Source organism: Triticum urartu, unplaced genomic scaffold (assembly GCF_003073215.2).
Source record: "Triticum urartu cultivar G1812 unplaced genomic scaffold, Tu2.1 TuUngrouped_contig_3905, whole genome shotgun sequence".
Taxonomy (NCBI): domain Eukaryota; kingdom Viridiplantae; phylum Streptophyta; class Magnoliopsida; order Poales; family Poaceae; genus Triticum; species Triticum urartu.
Window position 1 is genome coordinate 1 of NW_024114459.1, and position 19944 is coordinate 19944.

Consider the following 19944-nt stretch of genomic DNA (forward strand, 5'->3'; position numbering starts at 1 on the left):
ATTGTAATTTTTTAATGAAGAAGATAATTGGAGCTCACTAGGATTTGCTGACAATTAAGATATTCCTCAACTCTGGATGTCACTGATGTCATTGGTAAGATATGAAGGGGAGAGGGAGGGATGAAGAGATGGCATTTTGCTCGCGTCCTATTTCTCCCCCACACGCCAGCTGGGAGGTCTGTTTTACCATCTCTCCCGTAGCTCTCTGTGCCATAATTCTGCAATTTCAAATAAAGTTCATCCATTCACAAAAATGTTTGCTCTATTAAAATCCTTATGTTTTTTAAATTAAATCCATAGAGCATAAAGGCATATTTTTTAGAGGATAAACCCGCAAACCATAAGAGTGTTGGTATTGTAGGGAAATTTGTCCCAAGGAAGAGATCCGCGCGTGGCGCGTGTCCCTCGACCCGGGCCTTTTCACAACCCGTGCTCAAACTTAGCCGACCCAACTATCACGAAAATAAGGCAACACTAGCTAAAATAATTAATAAATTTGCAATGGAATCCAAATATATACTTTTTATTTGAATGGTGCAATTGATTGGATTCTGGAATGCATATTTGCTTAAAATTGAAATATATCGTAAAATTTGTCCCGTTGCAACGCACGGGCATTTGTGCTAGTATATGTAAGTACTTGAGAAAGTAAGGCGTGCCTAACTACAACACCGTGGTGGATGGGCGGGCCTAGCAGAGTCGAAGTTGGTTGGGCTGGGCTGGCTTGGTGGACGTCCGCATCGTTTCTCTTTTTACAATTTGCCGGACGGAGCTTGAGGCATTCCCGAAAATCGCCATAAAACATCGCGGGCGTTCCTAAAGATCGCCTGAAAAGGCTGACCATCGAAGGCATTTTTCAAAAATGCATGCGTATGTCTTTCCCTTCGTGACCATCCATAGTGTTTTTCAAAAGCGCCTCATTAGACGATTGAAGGCATTATTTGAGCTTTTAAAGCATGTAGCAATACCTCCTTTTAAAACCAGGATGCAGTAGTAAGCACAAACTCATATTACGCCCTTGCAATGATTTGTCTGACACGATGGCAACCATTGTCGTGTTCATTTTGTGATCTCCACCATCTACTACCTCCTTTCCGGTTTAGAAGACACATACATATCTCTAGGTCCACGATTTAACCAACGTAATATGAGTTTTATATCATTGGAAACTTCAAATGTTATATTTTCTAATGGTATAACTTTTATGTATACAATTTAATTATATTGATGAAATTAGCTATGTAGGGATACACATGGACCTTTTAAACCCGAAGGGAGGCAGTATTTATCACAAGCCTCAACCAAGGAGCAAGACAATCTGGAAAAACAACCAAAATTAAGACTGGTGTAGTTGGAAGAGTGGGCCTCTCATATGGATTATATTTGCCACCAAAAAAAAAACTGTTGCAGATAATCAGAACCCTGCTTACCGTAGATCAGGGAGTAGCAAATGACATCGCCTATGTCGGTAGCAAATCTGATATTCTTTTTTCATCTATGTGAAAATACGTGACTTTACTGTTTGAAGATTCGCCACATTGGCTTTTTTTGTGCCTTATTATTTTCATTACATATCTTTTTTGTTAGGATTTATAGCATAGTCTAAATGAGACCATAGTCAGAAGTATATTGAACAGTGCAGAAAATATTGGAAACAACTTGTATTTGTAGATGAAGTAAATATAGTTAAAACACAAAAGATCAAGCTAATCATATGTCACATTATAATTATAAGACACCAAACAACCGAAGAAGTCATGAATGGAGTACAAACACTGAAACCATTGGCGTGTTTTCAATCCAAAACAGTGTTGCATTTGCTAGATTTACAACAAAGACTCATAAATAGTTTAGATAATACATATATTAGAGTCCAACAGTATGCTCCATTCAGCAGTTCACATGGGGAAGTAAGCGTTACAACAGTTACATTTTTCTTTATCCACCAGTATCAATGTTATTTACATTTAACAGTACTGCCAGACAACAAAAGCCATATGAATTTTCTCTCAATGACAACACCAAAAGTCAAAATAATGAAGTCATGTGGATTTTACTTCGCAAAACAGCTCACTGCGAGGACTCAAAACACATTTCAGTGTCCGCCATTCCATCAGAGCCTACAAGCAATAGCTTGTCAGGATACGCTTCGATGTGCCCAAACGCAGTGGTGCCGGGAGGACACTCCAGCGCAGCCTCGAGGGTGCGATGGTGCACGCCGTGGGAGTCCACACAGTAGCCACCCTTGTGGTCGTGCCCGGCGAAGCAGGCCTTAACACAGTTGTACCGTCGAACAACAGCCATCACCTCAGCATAGTTCCACATGAGGCCTACCTGGGACGCTGCTACAGGATCCAATGGGAGGTGACTGCACAAGACGACATTCTGCCGACGCTCCGATGCATCCCGTAGGACATCACTGAGCCAGGACAGCTGCTCCTTTCCAACAGCACCATTGAACATCACGTACCGCTGGTCGACGCCCACCAGACCCTCAGGGCTGTTCTTGTCGGCGTTTGGGTTCTTTTCTTCAAGGAGGCTCATTGCTGCTGCAGTCACTGGATGATCACGAGGCCAGCCAAGCGTGCTGAAGTCATAAGCATCCAGAACAACAAATCTGTACTCAGGACACGGCGAGAAGTCATAGTAGGCGCGGTCAGAACCCGTTGGCATCTTCAGCAAAGCCACTAGCTCGGTCCGAGGAAGGTTGTAGAGGCAATGGTTGCCAAACATGTGGTAGGTCGGGCCGTCCGACTTCTCAAACTCGCCGAGGACCTTCTGCACCGCCCACAACGACTTGTCCTTTGGGCATTTCCCGTCGACGATGTCACCAAAGTTGATGGAGAACTTGACACCACCTTGCTTGTTCCACGCACTGACAGCCCTCTGGAGGACGTCGATGCTGTGACGGTAGTAGCGCGGGATGCCAGTGAAGGATCGCCCGTCCGGGATGTCGGCGTACTGGACATCGGCAATGACACCAAAGGTAAACAGGGGCTTGTGGGCAGATGCATGGGCTAGTCCGTTCGTTGCCGCCATCATTGAACTTTGGTGTCACCGGACCTTCGAAAACCTCCCTTCTTCTTGTTGTCTGCGAGGAACTGAACCTACAAGCAGTGAAAAGATCTCTGCGCAAGAACCTACAAGAGAAGTCGAGCAATATTTGTTCAGGACGCTGTACCGGTGAGGGGAACAGTACAGACTACAGAGCACTCTGTTTATCAGAGTAAAATGTAAAGCAGATAGCAGACTGGATACCAGTAGCATATAGCAGTAAAAGTCCCCACTTATTCTTCTTCCAAGATTATACAGTTTACAGTTTCAATTTCCCTTTCAACCACTTCCACTAGAAGTAACTGTGGATGAGACCAGCTCCAAATACTGAATGAATACTGCAGCGTTGCATACCAGTGTGCATCTCATCCAATTTCCCATTGTCAAGCACCGGGAGCTACACCCTGGCCTGAATTGCTGATAAAATCACTTAGGCGACCCGCCGTAGCCAAAACTAGCGATTCGTACGGAAGGGGATACGGACTGTGACGACCACAGAAGGAAGGAGGCAGGGGAGGATGGATTACCGGCGCAGCGAGGGAGTCGGGGTAGCCGGACTCCGGCGGGAGCTGGTTTGGTTGCTCCCGGCCCCGAGGGCGGACGGCGGAGAGTCGGAGCCGGGATGGGGAGGAGTTTGGATCTTGACGAAAGATTCTCTTTTTTTTTTTCCTGAAACAATGACGAAAGCTTCTCTGCTCGTCTTAGACGGTTGGTTTTTTTTTTTCCTTTTTGAGGCTGTCTTTTTTTTTGAGGGTTTTTTTTTGAGGCTGTCTTGGTTGGTTGGAGTCTTGGACAGACGGGCAAACGCGATGGACGGGAGCAACGAGCGCTTCTTCGAGAGCCTCGCAAAGATCAGCGCCACTTGACGCGTTCTCAGCCCTTCGTCAATGTTGCGCTCTAGACGGTCTTTTCGGATTTTATTTTTTGCATGTGCTTTCGGCTTTTTAAATGTTTATTTATTTATTTTTTTAGTTTTTGATTTTCTCCCGGTCTTCCTTAGCTTTTCGATAAAAAAAATTCAAAAAAAAAATTTTTTGCACGAAAAAAACGTGTTTTCTTTTTTTTTTTGCGAAAGTTACGGTTTTTTTCGCAAGAGGCACGGTTGTGCTTTAGCGAGAGTCACGGCCATGCCTTTCGGAAACGGAAAAAAAAACGCGTTTTCTGTTTTTTCTTTTCTTTCGCGAGAGTCACGGTTTTGCTTCCGCGAGAGGCACGGTTGTGCTTTCGCGAGAGTCACGGCCGTGCCTCTCGGAAAGGAAAAAACCAAACGCGTTTTCTGTTTTTTTTTCGCGATAGTCACGGTTTTGCTTCCGCAAGAGGCACGGTTGTGCTTTCGTGAGAGTCACGGCCGTGCCTCTCAGAAAGGAAAAAAAATATGCGTTTTTTGTTTTTTCTTTCATGAGAGTCACGATTATGCTTCCGCGAGAGTTACGGCCGTGCCTCTCGGAAACAAAAAAAAACGCGTTTTCTGTTTTTTTCCTTCCACGAGAGTCACGGGTTTTCTTTCACAAGAGGTACGGGTGTGATTTCACGAGAGGCATGGGCGTGCCACTTTTGGAAAAGGAAAAAACCGTGCTCCCGGTTCGGTTTTTTCGCCTGGCTTTTTTTGTCCGGTTTTTTTCATGAAAAAAAGTTCGTCAAAACCTATCAACACGGGGTCTAGTTTTGAAGATCTCGACGCGAGGAATCCAATGATGAAAACGGTTCGAGATTTGGACGCACGATTTAAAAGATAAAACGTTTTGAATAAACGGATCTACGAAAAAAGGAAAAACTCCCAGATTGCGGCAAATGGCGCGCTGCATGTGCGCCACTTGTCACAACCTAGGAAAGTGGAGTGTTCTTTGCAACGAGTACTCCTTAATTAGTAATTTCGGCAATGGACCACCGGCCGATGGATTTGTCGTTAGTTCTGGGCCGAGGAGGCCTGTAATGAAGCCCAGAGATAGATACAGGAGGCCGTTGACTGTTGCCAGAGACCTCCTAAGGCCTTGTACAATGCTAGATGTGTTTAGGGAGGTGCTTCGAAAAATAAACCGGATTTTTCTAAAGCACCGACGTCTATTTTTACAGGAGCGACGCCTAATTAAGTGTCTGCCTGTACAAATAAGCACCGGTGCTTAAGGAAAGCCTGGTTTATTTCTCTAACCACCTCTCCTAAGCACCTTGCATTGTACAAGGCGTAATTGGGGTTTCAGCACCAGAAAGTCTTTGAATGCCACTAAAAAACCGGTCAAGGGGAAAAACCGTCCCGAAAGAATTGGATGAAACCTTCTAGAAGGTTGCCAAAACCGATCAAGGGGAAAACCGTCCCGAAAGAATTGGATGGAACCTTCTAGAAGGTTGCCAAAACCGGTCAAGGGGACTAATATGGGCCAGCTTAACAGTGAAAGGACCACGTGTGTTGCGTATGAATAACACGGTACCCGTCGACTTAAGCCCTGAATAGATTGCATAACAGAAAAAAACAACCTCTTTGTTTCAGTTTATAAAGCACACAAGTATCTTGCAAAAAAATAATGTTGTTGGCCGATAGGTGTTATCAATTGGTCACTTCCCGAGTCATCTAGCAAAAGGGGGGAGCCTCGAAGGTAGGCGCGCGCGAGGGGCGGGGGGGGGGGGGGGGGGGGGGGGGGGGGGGGGGGGGGGGGGGGGGGGGTGCCAATCGATCCAATGGAGCAGACAATTGATGGAATCCTTTATACTAGTCCCTATATGTTTCAATTTGTAAAGCGTACATGCATTTTGAGCATTAAGTTTGACCAGTACTTCAACCAACAAAACATAAGCCATATGTCACACATGTAAAAAAGGCCATAAGCCACAAAAACTGGAAAATTTATATTATCAAATGCTTCCTTTAAATGTGAATCTTTTTTTAACAGGAAATATGAATCTAATGGTATGCTTTTTGTGACAAGTAACTTATAGTCCGGAGTGAGTAGCTCGATAACTTGGTTCAGAAAAGGAGTAGGTGATCAAGGAGACCCTAAACATAGTTACGACAGGGCTACTTTCACTATTGTACAACACATATTTTTGCATGCATGTAAAGACAATCGATGAGACTGTAAATCTAACATGGAGGAATGTTTAAGAATGAAGCAATAGGTTGCACAAACTACCCTCACTTGTTGACATCTCTATCTCCAGACCTTTATATTGGTCACAATGAAGGTAGACAATCATACTCCGGGAACATATATATCAGGATGTTTCTTACATTCGTGTGTTTTAAGATCTCTACCAAAGATATATTCAAAGATAATTAAAATATAAACAAACATTACACTGTATATATGGGTGGGTTTGGGTATGGGCAGGGTTTGCGCCCATGGGCATGGGTACGGGTGAGGTTTTGTGCCCGTGGGCAACATGGGCATGGGTATGTAATTATTGTACCCGCCCCACCCTAACCATTGTCTTCCTTGATGGAATAATGGAGTACAAAGACTGAAACCACTTGCAAGAACTTTACACACCCAAATAGCATTGCATTTATTACATTTACAACAGACTCGTGAATAATAGAGCCTAACACTATGCTCCCTTCAGCAGTTTTCAAATGGTGAAGTGAGCATTACAACAGTTCCATTATTTATTCCACCACTTTCAGTGTTATTTACAAGTAATAGTGTCGTCAGACAAGACAACAGGAAGTCACATGAGTTTTCTCTCAATGGCATCACCAGAAGTCAAAATAATGAAGTCACGTGGATTTTACACTACAACGCAGCTCGATCAGAGGACCGAAAACACATTTCAGTATCAGCCATTCCATCAGAGCCTACAAGCAATAGCTTGTCAGGATAAACTTCGATATGCCCGAATGCACTGGTGCCAGGAGGACACTCCAGCGCAGCCTCAAGGGTGCGATGGTGCACGCCATGGGAGTCCACTGAGTAGCCACCCTTGTGGTCGTGTCCGGCAAAGCAGGCCTTAACACAGTTGTATCGTCGAACGATAGCCATCACCTCATCATAGTTCCACATAAGAGCTGCTGGGTACACTGCGCCAGGGTCCATTGGGAGATGACTGCATAGGATGACGTTCTGCCGGCGGTCCGATGCATCCTGGAGGACATCGTTGAGCCAGGACAGCTGCTCCTTGCCAACTGCACCATTGAACTTCAGAAACCGCCTGTCGACACCAAAAAGACCGTCAGGGCTGTTCTTGTCGGTGTTTGGGTTCTTTTCATCGAGGAGCTTCAATGCTGCTGCAGTCACAGGATGATCGTGAGGCCAGCCAAGTGCGCTGAAATCATAAGCATCCAGAACAACAAATCTGTACTCGGGACATGGTGAGAAGTCATAATACGCGCGATCAGAATCCGTCGGCATCTTCAACAATGCCACCAGCTTGCTCCGAGGAAGGTTGTAGAGGCAATGGTTGCCAAACATATGGTAGGTCGGGCCATCGAACTTCTCAAACTCGTCAATGACCTTCTGCACCGCCCACAGCGACTTGTCCTTTGGGCAGAACCCGTCGATGGTGTCTCCAAAGTTGATCGAGAACTTGATATTGCCTTGCTTGTTCCATGTGCTGACAGCTCTTTGAAGGACGCTGATGCTGTGCCTGTAGTAGCGTGGGACACCGAGGAACGAGCGGCCGTCTGGGATATCGGCATACTGGACATCAGCAATGACGCCAAATGTGAACAAGGGCTTCTTGGCAGATGCATGGACTAGTCCGTTTGCGGCAGCCATCACAAGAACTTCAGTATCACCAGTCCTTCGAAAGGCAAAAGTAGAATCTGGAATAGAATGCGGTGCCCCCGCTAGAACCTAGGATATAAGCCAAGAAATATTTGCTCAGAATTCGGGCGAATCAGTATATAATCATTTTGTCACATTAAACAGTATATATAAAGCAATGGAGCGCAATGCAATTCAGCATCATAGCAGTAAAAGTCTCTGCGTGTTACGCATTTCACACCGAAGTAACTTTAATAGACTCTCAACTCTTTCTGTACATGTGCCCAACTAAAACAAGCACTTTGTGAATTGTGATTTACTGCTAATAAAATCTAGTTATCTATCGACCTGAGAAGTGTTGATAAAACCGCTCCTGAGATTCACACGAAGCGGGGAGACGCAGCCGAGCTGCCTGTAATCGGAGCCTATGAACTGAAAGAGAGCGACCGACAGATTGTAACAACCAAACGATCCCAAGAGGAAGGAAACCAGTGGGGGATGGATTACCGGCGCAGCGACAGAGGCGGCGAGGTAGGCTGCGGCGGGCTCCGGTGGGATCTCCGGCGCGCTGGGTTGGTAGATCCCGGATCGGACGGTGGAGTCTTAAAGCAGCGAGCAGCCGGGAGGGGGAGGAGTTTGGATCTTGACGGAAGCCTCTGTCCTCCCTCTGCTCTTCTCCTCCGGCTCGGGAGAGGCAAAGACGGGGGAACCGAGTCGGACCACCGGTCGTTAGCCCTGGGCCGAGGAGGCCCGTGACAAAGCCCAAAACTGCAAGGGGTTTAATTTCAGGACTCGTTTTTTTGTTCTTGTTTTATTTATTTATTTTTGTAATCTAAAGACAAAATTTTATTTATTTTCAGAAAATAGATATAAAAAATTAAAAGCAAGCACATAAGTTATTCGAAAGTAAAGTAAAGCTAACATTACATTGCGGTTTGCGGAGATAGTCGCTAGCCACTGCTAAACAAATTTCTCTTTTGCCGTAGAGCAACGTCCAAATGGCAACTTGGGGTTTTTGAGGATGTCAATGGGGTAGATTTAAACCACGCTTGCATCGAAGAAAATACAACGAAACTTTGATATAGGAAGCAAGGACACACTGGTTCTGATGGTAGGTTGAATACAGTTTTTTTTGGTGAGGGGGGGAGGGGGAGGGGGGTTGAATAAGCAGTCAAATAAAACTTTAAGCATTGAGGATGTGAAAGACGTATTGGAAAACTAAAGAAGCATATGGCCTTTACATATTTGGTACAATGGCAAAAGATTACATTTTTCTGAATATTGTGAATCATACTCCTTCCGCCCTTCCGCTTTCTAAATATTTACGAGACTAGTCGTCAAGTGATAAAGTCGGTGGTGTAACCTTAGAGCATCTCCAGCAGCTGCCCTATTATTGGGAAACCATCACTTTTTGGTTGTTTGGAGGGTAAAAAACACTTTCAACAACTGCCCAAAAACGAAAAGCTGCTGAAAATTTGTTTTGGGCTGGCCTAAAATGCGGCACGACTACTGCATATATGTGGCACAAAATCGGCTGCCCAAAAACTCATTTCACCCCGCGCCACGTGGCCGCCTCCTCCCGCGGCCAAATCCCGTCGCCGCCGCACCGAATTCGGTCATCACCGCCGCTCGACCTCCCCACCAACCGGATCCGCCATTTCCCAAGGCCAATTGGCCGCTCATCCGCCACCCGCTGCCAACTCCATCGCCCTCTCCGCCGCCACCTCCGGATGTTGTGCCTCCACCTACGGCTGCTCCACCTTGTCCGCAATGTCGCCGGCCCGCTGCTCCGCCTCGTCTGCCATGCCGCCGAAGTCCATCTTCAAGAGGGTTTGGCCGCGGCCGTCCGGCCGGTTCGGCGTCGAGTTCCAGCACGCCGGGCGGCATGTTTTTAGTTGAATGTTTTTTTTGAAAGATCCAGCACAGCTGGCTTTTCATGTTGATCATAGCAGAGAGCAATGGATAAATTGGGAATACATGGATGGTGACCCTAAGATCACAAGGATGAAAAACGAAAAAGAGTTCAGAAAAGAAAAACTACAGCCGATCGACCAGCATTGTCATCAGCCTATCCCCTCCGGTGGCAGCATGAACGGGTGCAGCAAACAGGTTGCTCCAGCCTGTCTCCATAGGTCAATACCCCGTCTGATGGCCTGCAGAACCTCTCGCCTAGAGGCCTCTTTATTTCTGAAAGTGCGGTCGTTCCGGTGTCTCCAGATTTCCCAAACTGCTAGCATCATCAGAGATCTTATGTCTTTTCTGAACTTAGGTTTTGCGCCCTCCACAATACCCATGATCCGTTCACTACTACTGCGCGGTTCGCGAGTAGATTGCAGTCTTAGAGCTTCGCAGCCAAACCAAGATGACAGACTGCTCCAGATCGCCGTGGTGAAAGGGCACGACCAGAATATGTGGTCAACCGTCTCGAGGTTTCTGAAACAGAATTGGCAGAAGTATGAATTTGGCCGCCCACGTCGCTGAAGTCGGTCATTGCACCAGAGCCTATTGAACAGCATTAACCAGAAGAACATCTTCAGTTTCCCTGGCGCCGAAGTCTTCCAGATGATCCGAGGGAAATTGGAGGTGTGGATCGCCTGGAACTGCGCCTTATAAGCCGATGTCGCGGTGTAGCAGCCGCTGGCCTCTAGGTTCCATCTTATCTCGTCGGCCACAGCTGTAGAGAGGTTGACCGGCATCAAGCGCAGGAGCCGAGCCAAGGCCACATGTACAGTCGCAGACAATTTGGTCTGTCTGCCCGTGCGCCAGGTCAAGAATCCAGCGTTCATTTCTAAGGGCATCTGCCACCGTTCTGTTCTTCCTCCTCCAGTGCTTATAGAGCGTCGGGAATAGCAATCGCAGTGTGCCTGCCTGATGCCAGGAGCAAGTCCTGGCCGTCTGGCCGTCACCCACCGTGACCGAGGTGGCCGCGTTGAAAAATAGACGATCAGAATCGGAGCATGGCACCTCCATTCCCACCCAAAGTCTGTCCGGGTGTTTTCAGGTTTGCCAAAGCCATCGTTGCCGCAGGGCCCGTCCAAAACGGTCAAAACTGAGGATGCCTATTTTAGTTGAATGTTGGGAAGTTTGTAGTTGAAAAAAAAAGTTTTCATGTTTCGGTGGCCTATTTTAGGGCAGAGACGTAATATTTTCGCCAAAAAATGCACCTTTTGTTGTCCTAAAGTTTACTCCAGTCTCTTTTTGCTGCACTATTCTCAGGCTTGCAGCTGTTGGAGATGCTCTCATAGCGAGTAGTGATGTGCGAGTAGTCGCCGCTCTTGTGTCCATCGTGATTACGACGACGTGCGATGTGATAAGTGTTAGAGTTGTGTCGAATATTGTGTACAAAGCAGGTTACAATTGGACTTGTAGTTGTATTGTGTTTAGATAGGATATGGAGTCGTGTCCTAGTAGGACACTTGTATCCTAGGTCTCTCATATAGAGCGGGCTAGACACACGATGTAACCTATGCCAATATAATAGCACAGGCGCGCAAGGGGGAGCCGGCGGCGTGTGCCGGCGCCCGGGTGGCCGGGTGCGGTATTGTGACGGTGTCATGGGGAGGAGCGCCCATAGTCAGGCCCGGGGATGTACCCATATCAGTGAACCTCGTTAACAAATCTCAGTTTCATGCTCGTGTGATTGCTTGGTCCTCGGATGATCAACGGTATGCCTCGGATTTATTCTAACAAGTGAAATCATGAGCAAGGTTTGAAGAGGCTGCGGAAGTCAGATCTAGAGGAGATGAAGATATCGTTGGGGTTCTCTGCAGGGGAGATAGCAGATGTGTTCAGCGGTTGTGATCTTCTAGCAAAAGCGAGTCAGAGGGAGGTGTGTGTGCTTATGGCAGCAGCAGATGCGCCGGCAGAGTCGATCGATCCGGATCGGACTTGGCGACGGGTGTGGCAACCTAGGCGAGAACGGATTACAGTTGTGGCTGCGATGACGAGCGGCACCAGCGGATTGATCGAGCCGTTCGGTCTGGACAAACGCTTGGCGGTAAGCAATGGCCCAGTAGGCCCATCCAGGCGGGGCAAGCACGAAGACCATCGCAGCTCTAGATGGCTGACTTGTGGGCAGGGCAGGCAGCGCTGGCAGCGGCAGGAGCGTGCGGGTGCGTCCCATGCAAGTCTGGTCAAGCGATGTGTTGGGGTGCCGTATGTGCGCGGTGGTGGCAGCCGTTGGTACGCTACAGGAGGCTGCAAAGATGTTGCATAAGCTTGGAGGCACGTGATTTGTTTGAGAAAAAAAAGAATACGACACACAGGCTTAGTCAAATCGTGATGATGTCATGGAAAAAGAAAAGAAAAGAAAAGAAAAGGTTAGCTACAGACGTGTGATGAATCAGGTGCTTGAGCCAGTTAGCTTTGCTGATCTGATTTGGTATATTCACACGAGAAGGCTATGTGAACTTTGCTTTTGGTTTTCTTTGTTGGTACACATTTGTGTATGGATGGCGATTATCATGATGACGGCTTGAGAAGTCTGGAGTGTGTCGTGCAGTCGGATAAATTCGGTTGGGTCAGATTTGTCAGTCTGATGAATCGACGTGAGTCGGTTGGAACAAAAGACGGTGGTTGGATCGGCGACGACGACATAGGAACGTGATACCGATGGTGACCGACTTCTGGGCGTGGAAACGCGTGACGCAGGTCCAGAGGGCTTGTGTGGCTTCGACAAGGCTATGACGCGGGGTTGATTCAAGACGGTGCACATGAGAGCTTGAAGAAGACGGAGCGCGGGATGGACTGATCATCTACCATGGAGTCATGTCAAAGGTGGAGCTGGATTGAGGGGTTACGATGTAAGGATCCAGGGAATTGAAGCCTATTCAGCAAGGGGAAGAAAATCGAGTGGCATGCAGTTCGGACTGGAGCCCAATGGTCTGATGGAAGCTTGAAACTCGTCATCAGTCGGTGATGATCGGTGGTACTCTGCAGTGGGGTTGAGTGGTGTGGGTTTGCGACCCTTGAGACTCGGCCGGGACAGCAGAGGTTCGACGCGGTAATAGCGGCGAGGCGTGCAGTACGCACGGGTACATGGAGACGGGCCAGGACTCTGGTGGTCATACATGTGGTGAGACAACTGCGAATTTGACTCGGGATGACTAAAAGCAATGGTGAAATTTCTTCAAGTTTTAGACATGCGGTCAAGAAAGGAGCGGTGATATTGAGTTCAGGTAACTCTTATGTGTGACACTCAATATGTGAGTTGTTCACTTTCACGCAGGTCAGTGATTGCTGTGTGATGACGTTGGACTGATAATCTGGAAGTTGGGAGCACAAAATAGAGTAAGGGGAACTTAGTTTCGCTCGAGCATTGACCCTGGTCAAGAAAAGGAGGGACTACAAGTTGCAGGTGGAGTCACATGGAGTCATTGGAGTAGCAGCGATGCTCATGGGATAAACTCAAGTCCAATGTACATGAAAGTTTGACGCATTGACGAACTCAAACCGGTGGAGAATATTCGTCAAGGTGGAGTTTGTTAGAGTTGTGTCGAATATTGTGTACAAAGCAGGTTACAATTGAACTTGTAGTTGTATTGTGTTTAGATAGGATATGGAGTCGTGTCCTAGTAGGACACTTGTATCCTAGGCCTCTCATATAGAGCGGGGCTAGACACACGATATAACCTATGCCCACATAATAGCACATACGCGCAAGGGGGAGCCGGCGGCATGTGCCGGCGCCCGGGTGACCGGGTGCGGTATTGTGACGGTGTCATGGGGAGGAGCACCTATAGTCAGGTCCCAGAGATATAGCCATATCGGTGAACTTCGTTAACAAATCTCGGTGTCGTACTTGTGTGATTGCTTGGTCCTTCGATAATCAATGGTATGTCTCGGATTTATTCTAACAATAAGGGTGGAGCGGAGCCTTGTAGGCTACGTACACGATGCCGAAATGATCCCATGATACGATTGATTTATAGCTTTATACAATTGCGATACGATGAAATGATCCAATCGCCATATGTAATGCATCGAGCGAGTCATGTGCTTCTTCTAGAGAGTCCGGAGGCATACGCGGCGCCCCGGACAAGGCCGTGTGGCATGCATGCGCACCTTACATTTCTCCCGGCTTTGTTTATTGGCGGGAGGATGATCACTCCAGCACAGTGATGCCCATACGTGCACGCAGCACCTCTGCATAGCGTCGGTGCAGGACCATACGAACACCATCGCTATAAATAAACCGTCGAACTTGCATATCAATTCGCAGCAACTGAACAACAATACACGAGTACACCACAAGAACAATACACGAGTAGACCACAAGTTCATCTTGTCGCACATCGGTCAGAGTACAGTGCGTGAAAATCAAGGACAATGGACGCGGCCGACAAGGCGGCCGGGCACGGCGGCGCCACCGGCCCCGCGGGGAACCACGGAGGTGCTCCTGCTGGTGCTGGTGCCGGGGGCGTGCAGCAGCTCCAGGCGACGAGGGACGACCGCAAGACCGACGGCGGTCTGGGCCGTTCCGGCGGGCCCACAGGGAACCACGGCGGTGCTCCTACGGGCGGCGCGGCCGCCACCGGTGAGAAGAAGGGCGTCGTTGACAATATCAAGGAGAAGCTTCCCGGCGCCGGCGGGCAGCAGTGAGAGCGTCGAGTCACTGAGCTACATGTGCCACAGCCTCTCGCACTACGTGTAAAAAGCTCAGCCATGCTGTTACAAATAAATAACGAGCTGTGTATGTATGCATGTACTTGTTTTCCCTCGAAATAAAAATGCTTGTGTTTTGTAAGAATTTGAACGGGAAATATATTTTCATTCGCGTACAGGGTTGTTTTTAATGTTTTTGTGCTTTTCCCCACTGCTTCGAGCTAAGAAAAAAGACGAGTCATGTGCAGAGCTAGTAAATAAAATCCTACTCCCAATGACCTCCCAATGAATGCATGGTTAGTTACAGAATATTATTTCCGTTGGACTTGAACTTATAACAACAACAAAATATAATAAAGTTCAAAGTTATGTTTTTCTCCCTAGAAATGGAAACACAAGAGAAAGGGTTGGAGGCATAACCCGTGATGCAGAACCCAGGCTATCGCCCATCGGGCACTCCACCCATTGCATCGCCGACCTTTCCCCTCCTTTGTCGGCCTCAACAATGTCGGGGGAAAGGCGGTTGTTGGTGTCAAAACCGGCGGATCTCGGGTAGGGGGTCCCGAACTGTGCGCCTAGACCGGATGGTAACAGAAGGCAAGGAACATGATGTTTTACCCAGCTTCAGGCCCTCTTGATGGAGGTAAAACTTTACGTCATGCTTGATTGATATTGATGATATGGGTAGTACAAGAATAGATCTACCACGAGATCAAGGAGGCTAAACCCTAGAAGCTAGCCTATGGTATGATTGTTGTATGATGAAGTTGTCCTACGGACTAAAACCCTCCGGTTTATATAGACACCGGAGAGGGTTAGGGTTACACAAAGTCGGTTACAATGGTAGGAGATCTAAATATCCGCATAGCCAAGCTTGCCTTCCACGCCAAGGAAAGTCCCATCCGGACACGGGACGAAGTCTTCAATCTTGTATCTTCATAGTCCTGGAGTCCGGCTGAAGGTATAGTCCGGCTACCCGGACACCCCCTAATCCAGGACTCCCTCAGTAGCCCCCGAACCAGACTTCAATGACGACGAGTCCGGCGCGCAGATTGTCTTCGGCATTGCAAGGCGGGTTCTTCTCCAAATTCCGTGTACCTGCTGAATAATGTTCGATTTTCGTAATGTAGCGCACCTTGGCTTCCACGCCCAATAATGGCCGTCTTCCACGTGTTAAACGAATGCGAAAAGTCGGTGTGTTTTTACACTCACACCCCTAGCCGCATAAACGAGCCGCCTATTTAATGGGATGGGGATTCAGATCCAAACCACACCTTCTCCTCTCCGCGAGTAATCATCAGAGCGCCTCCAGCAAAGGTCCATTCCAACATAGCCAGCCGTCGCAGCTCCTCCTCTCGCCCTTCCAGTCCTAAACCTGGAGACTGGGAGAGGTGCTCCATCCCGCACAGCGAGTTAGTGTCGCTTCAGGCCAAGGGATTTCTCCCTCAGGCCTATATGGTCCCGGTCCGAGCCGGACTCGCCACCTATAATGGCGGAGAGCAAGCGGAGAGCACCCCCAATCCCTCCAAAGGAGAGCGGGTGTGCCTCATCCCTTATCTAATAAGAGGACTTGGATTTCCAATTTATCCATTTCTCCGTGGGTTTCTGGAGTTCTACGGCCTCCAGCTGCACAATCTCACGCCCGCCTCTATATTGCATATCGCGGGCTTCGTCGCCCTTTGCGAGCTATTCTTGGGTGTTGAGGCTCATTTCGCGCTGTGGAAGAGGTTATTCTGCCTGGTGCCCCGCTCTCAAGAGGGGTCTATATATCAAGTGGGCGGAGCCGAAGTGTGGCGTATCGCCAGGACCGGATATCTATCCAGAACCCCAAAGAAGGCGTCCGAGGACTGGCCTTCGGAATGGTTTTATATAGATGATGTCCCGCTGCCGGATCCTATCTGGGCCGGTCTCCCCGAATTCAACAGTGCTCCCTTAAAGAAACGCCTAAGCTGGCGTCCGCGGAGCTCTCAGAGAGAAGGCGACAGGGACGTCCTTCACCTGATGGGTCGGATAAGACTATTGGCTCATTCCGGACTAACCATGATTGAAGTCATGGCCGCATGCATTATGCGGGGGGTGCAGCCGCTTCAATATAGAGGCCACCCCATGTGGGATTTTAACGGGGAGGATGACGCCACCCGTTACGGTCGTAAGGGGCCAGCCTCAGCTGTCGCTCTAGTAAAGATCTTATCCTCTTTGTACAAGGGAGAAGAGGAGGAATTCCTCCGCGTCAACCCGCAGGGCGGATTTTCTATGTACAACCCTCCGAGTTGGGTAAGTGGACAATTGTGCTTGCCCATCCGTTTTATATTCCTATGATTAAATATGTAGTCTTCCGATTTCAACGCAGGAACTGCGTCAGGAAGTAAAGGATATAAACAGCCGTCCCCCACAGCCCGAGGATCCAGAACGGTCCCTCGATCCGGACTCCGAAGAGGATCCGGACATATCGGTGGAGCTGATTGACGGGGTGTTTCATCAGCTAAGCAAGGACAATACCTTGGTGGACATTACGGCTGATTACCCAGGGTTAATCCCGGCCTCCCAGGTAACAGAGAGCGGAGTCTCATCCCCTTGAGAAGGAATCCATTCTCACGCATTTCAGTTTTCCTGACAACGACCGTGTTTTGCAGGGGAGGTTTCCGAGGCGGGAGGCCAAACCTGCGGCGGCTAGCCAACGAGGGGCCGCAGGGCCCCGTGGGGTAAAAAGGAATGTAGTCCGGACTGAGACGCCGGCGCAAAGGTATAGCGCACCCTCTTTTTCCCTGGTGTTATTCCTTCAGGGCATATTAACGTTCGTGCTGTCTTCAGAACGAAGAGACCTCGCCGGACTATATCCGGAGAGGTTGCCAATCGCGCCTCCACCAGTCAGGCTCCAACGCCTGGCCCAGAAGCGGAAGCGAACACAAGGCGCGCACCGGACGCTCCTCCAACAGAGGATGCGGACAGGCTGTCTGCCACCAATTCCGAGGTGGAGAGTGCCATGAACCACAGGCATCGCCGGACAGTTCTTCGCGACGCTTGTTTCTCCCAAGAGGCATTAGATGCCTTCAATTCGGGAGATGCGTATCTCCGTGCCGCTCAAAATGGTTTAGCCAGAGCCACGGAGCAATATGTAAAAGACATACGGGTAAGAAAATTTTGGTAAATATATATATATACCAGTAGCCCCCGAGACTTGAAACAGTTAGGGTAACTGATTTAAGGATCATTTGTTATGCAGGTTCTTACAGAGAAGAATACCGTACTGTCCCAGGAGCTGGAAGAGTGCAAAGCCCAACTGGAGGCCGCACTAGCCGCGGCAGGGGAGCCCAAAGAGACCCCCTCTGGTAAGATACACTTCGAAAGATTAGTATCTTGCGAAGTGCGGCGTGGGTGTAAATCTGACAAATCATATTGCAGATGGCGCCGGACTAGATCCGGAGAGGCAACAACTCTTGCGCCGGCTAAAGGCCGGTGAGAGTATGTTGACAAGGGTGAGGCGGGAGAAGAATGATCTTCAGGATGCCAACACCAAGCTGGACGTTGAACTTAAAGATGTTCGTGGCCAGCTGTCGGACTCTACTAAGGAGAATCAGCGGTTTTGACGCGGCATATCTAGTAAGTGCTTAAGCGAATCTTTGAAAGAAAAGAGTTCGGCGAGGAAGTCGACTAATAGAGTAATGTCTGTAGGTATGCTAACGGGTCGTCCTGCAGAGGAGATGCCCGGTTCTACGGGTGACCTTCTTCCCGAGCTCTCACAACTGCACGAGCGAGTTCGGCAGGCGATGCGAGGCGTTGCCCAAGCCTTATGGCCTTCCCACTCCATGCCCGAGGGCCTTGGAGAGCTTTCGGAGAAGCTTAAGGGAGCTCGGCGGCGCTTCCGGTTGTGGAAGATATCGGCCTGCCGACAAGGCGCTAGGGAGGCCTGGGCCATGGTGAAGACGCGGTACACGAAGTCCGACCCAAACCACATGGCCGAGGTTGGACCTATGGGGCCTGACGGGAAGGAGATCCCTGTAAGCTTAGTGTACGGCCAAGTAGAATTGGCCGCAAAGTATTCCCAGCAGGACTGTAAGTTAGACAACATGTTAGATGGTATTGAAGAGGAATACAATCAGTCAGAGTGACTATGTAATTTTTAATTGACATGTGTAATGCCTTCTAGCCGGATTGTAGATCGTTTGTCGTTGCCGATCTTTTCGCTTCAACCTCAGGACCTGACGGTCCGGAGTGTGTCCGAATACCCTACCGGTTATGTAAGAACCGGGGTATGCATGGAGACCAGGCGTAGGGGTCATTATTGCTCTATCAGACAAGTGCCCAACTAGTTATGTTATATTACATGGTTAGTAAGAAACATCTTCCAAAGAGAATAGTTCCATTAGGGGTTCCTTTCTCTGGGAGGCATGCCCTAAAGTGCATGTCCGGACTGCAAACGCAGGAAAATCATCTGGGGGCGTATATATAAATAAGTAAAAAAGGTCATCTTTTAGTTCACCGACTGAATATTCCCTTAAGAACGCTAGCTTTCGGCTTCACCCAGTCCGAGGTACACATTCGGCTGATCCGGCAGTAAAAATCGCAGAGGTGCTCCCTTTACCACCTAGCCAAACAATCGGGAACGTAGGGGTAAGCACAGGAGCCAGGCAACCCAGCTTGGCCAAAACTTAAGTCATATCGATGCATATAATGATATCGTTTGTCGTTGACAATATCAAGGAGAAGCTTCCCGGCGCCGGCGGGCAGCAGTGAGAGCGTCGAGTCACTGAGCTACATGTGCCACAGCCTCTCGCACTACGTGTAAAAAGCTCAGCCATGCTGTTACAAATAAATAACGAGCTTTGTATGTATGCATGTACTTGTTTTCCCTCGAAATAAAAATGCTTGTGTTTTGTAAGAATTTGAACGGGAAATATATTTTCATTCGCGTACAGGGTTGTTTTTAATGTTTTTGTGCTTTTCCCCACTGCTTCGAGCTAAGAAAAAGACGAGTCATGCGCAGAGCTAGTAAATAAAATCCTACTCCCAATGACCTCCCAATGAATGCATGGTTAGTTACAGAATATTATTTCCGTTGGACTTGAACTTATAACAACAATAAAATATAATAAAGTTCAAAGTTATGTTTTTCTCCCTAGAAATGGAAACACAAGAGAAAGGGTTGGAGGCATAACCCGTGATGCAGAACCCAGGCTATCGCCCATCGGGCACTCCACCCATTGCATCGCCGACCTTCCCCCTCCTTTGTCGGCCTCAACAATGTCGGGGGAAAGGCGGTTGTCGGTGTCAAAACCGGCGGATCTCGGGTAGGGGGTCCCGAACTGTGCGCCTAGGCCGGATGGTAACAGAAGGCAAGGAACATGATGTTTTACCCAGCTTCAGGCCCTCTTGATGGAGGTAAAACCTTACGTCCTGCTTGATTAATATTGATGATATGGGTAGTACAAGAGTAGATCTACCACGAGATCAAGGAGGCTAAACCCTAGAAGCTAGCCTATGGTATGATTGTTGTATGATGAAGTTGTCCTACGGACTAAAACCCTCCGGTTTATATAGACACCGGAGAGGGTTAGGGTTACACAAAGTTGGTTACAATGGTAGGAGATCTAAA

At 48.4% G+C, this 19944-nt stretch overlaps 3 protein-coding genes across 6 annotated transcripts; 1 reads left to right on the forward strand and 2 right to left on the reverse strand.

Moving 5' to 3' along the window:
* Nucleotides 1-1866: 1866 nt before the first annotated feature.
* On the reverse strand, nt 1867-3755 carry LOC125527445 (manganese-dependent ADP-ribose/CDP-alcohol diphosphatase-like). Of its 4 annotated transcripts, none has more exons than XM_048691952.1 (3): nt 3582-3755; nt 3409-3463; nt 1867-3140 (listed from the first exon to the last, which is right to left on the reverse strand). In XM_048691952.1, exon 3 carries the CDS (start codon nt 3040-3042, stop codon nt 2071-2073), a length of 972 nt encoding a protein of 323 aa, XP_048547909.1. In that variant the 5' UTR covers nt 3043-3140; nt 3409-3463; nt 3582-3755; the 3' UTR covers nt 1867-2070. The 4 variants fall into 4 exon arrangements, with proteins under 4 accessions (XP_048547909.1, XP_048547911.1, XP_048547910.1 ...); XM_048691954.1 differs by having other exon boundaries at nt 3259-3463; XM_048691953.1 differs by having other exon boundaries at nt 3409-3471.
* Nucleotides 3756-6499: 2744 nt separating this feature from the next.
* Nucleotides 6500-8439, reverse strand: LOC125527443 (manganese-dependent ADP-ribose/CDP-alcohol diphosphatase). Its single transcript, XM_048691949.1, has 2 exons — nt 8256-8439; nt 6500-7838 (listed from the first exon to the last, which is right to left on the reverse strand). The coding sequence occupies exon 2, from the start codon at nt 7758-7760 to the stop codon at nt 6780-6782; it is 981 nt and encodes a 326-aa protein (XP_048547906.1). The 5' UTR covers nt 7761-7838; nt 8256-8439; the 3' UTR covers nt 6500-6779.
* A 5527-nt stretch (nt 8440-13966) lies between these two features.
* Nucleotides 13967-19168, forward strand: LOC125527444 (dehydrin DHN2-like). The gene is made up of 2 exons (XM_048691950.1): nt 13967-14315; nt 19053-19168. The coding sequence occupies exons 1-2, from the start codon at nt 14076-14078 to the stop codon at nt 19083-19085; spliced, it is 273 nt and encodes a 90-aa protein (XP_048547907.1). The 5' UTR covers nt 13967-14075; the 3' UTR covers nt 19086-19168.
* Nucleotides 19169-19944: the final 776 nt, after the last annotated feature.

What these genes read in the sequence shown, in the direction of transcription:
- LOC125527443 (XM_048691949.1), bottom strand. Translation starts at nt 7,760, where the DNA reads ATGGCTGCCGCAAACGGACTAGTCCATGCATCTGCCAAGAAGCCCTTG.
- LOC125527445 (XM_048691952.1), bottom strand. Translation starts at nt 3,042, where the DNA reads ATGATGGCGGCAACGAACGGACTAGCCCATGCATCTGCCCACAAGCCC.
- LOC125527444 (XM_048691950.1), top strand. Translation starts at nt 14,076, where the DNA reads ATGGACGCGGCCGACAAGGCGGCCGGGCACGGCGGCGCCACCGGCCCC. An exon ending in GCGTCGTTGACAATATCAAG is followed by an intron (nt 14,316 to 19,052) that starts GAGAAGCTTCCC and finishes GACAATATCAAG; the next exon opens with GAGAAGCTTCCCGGCGCCGG.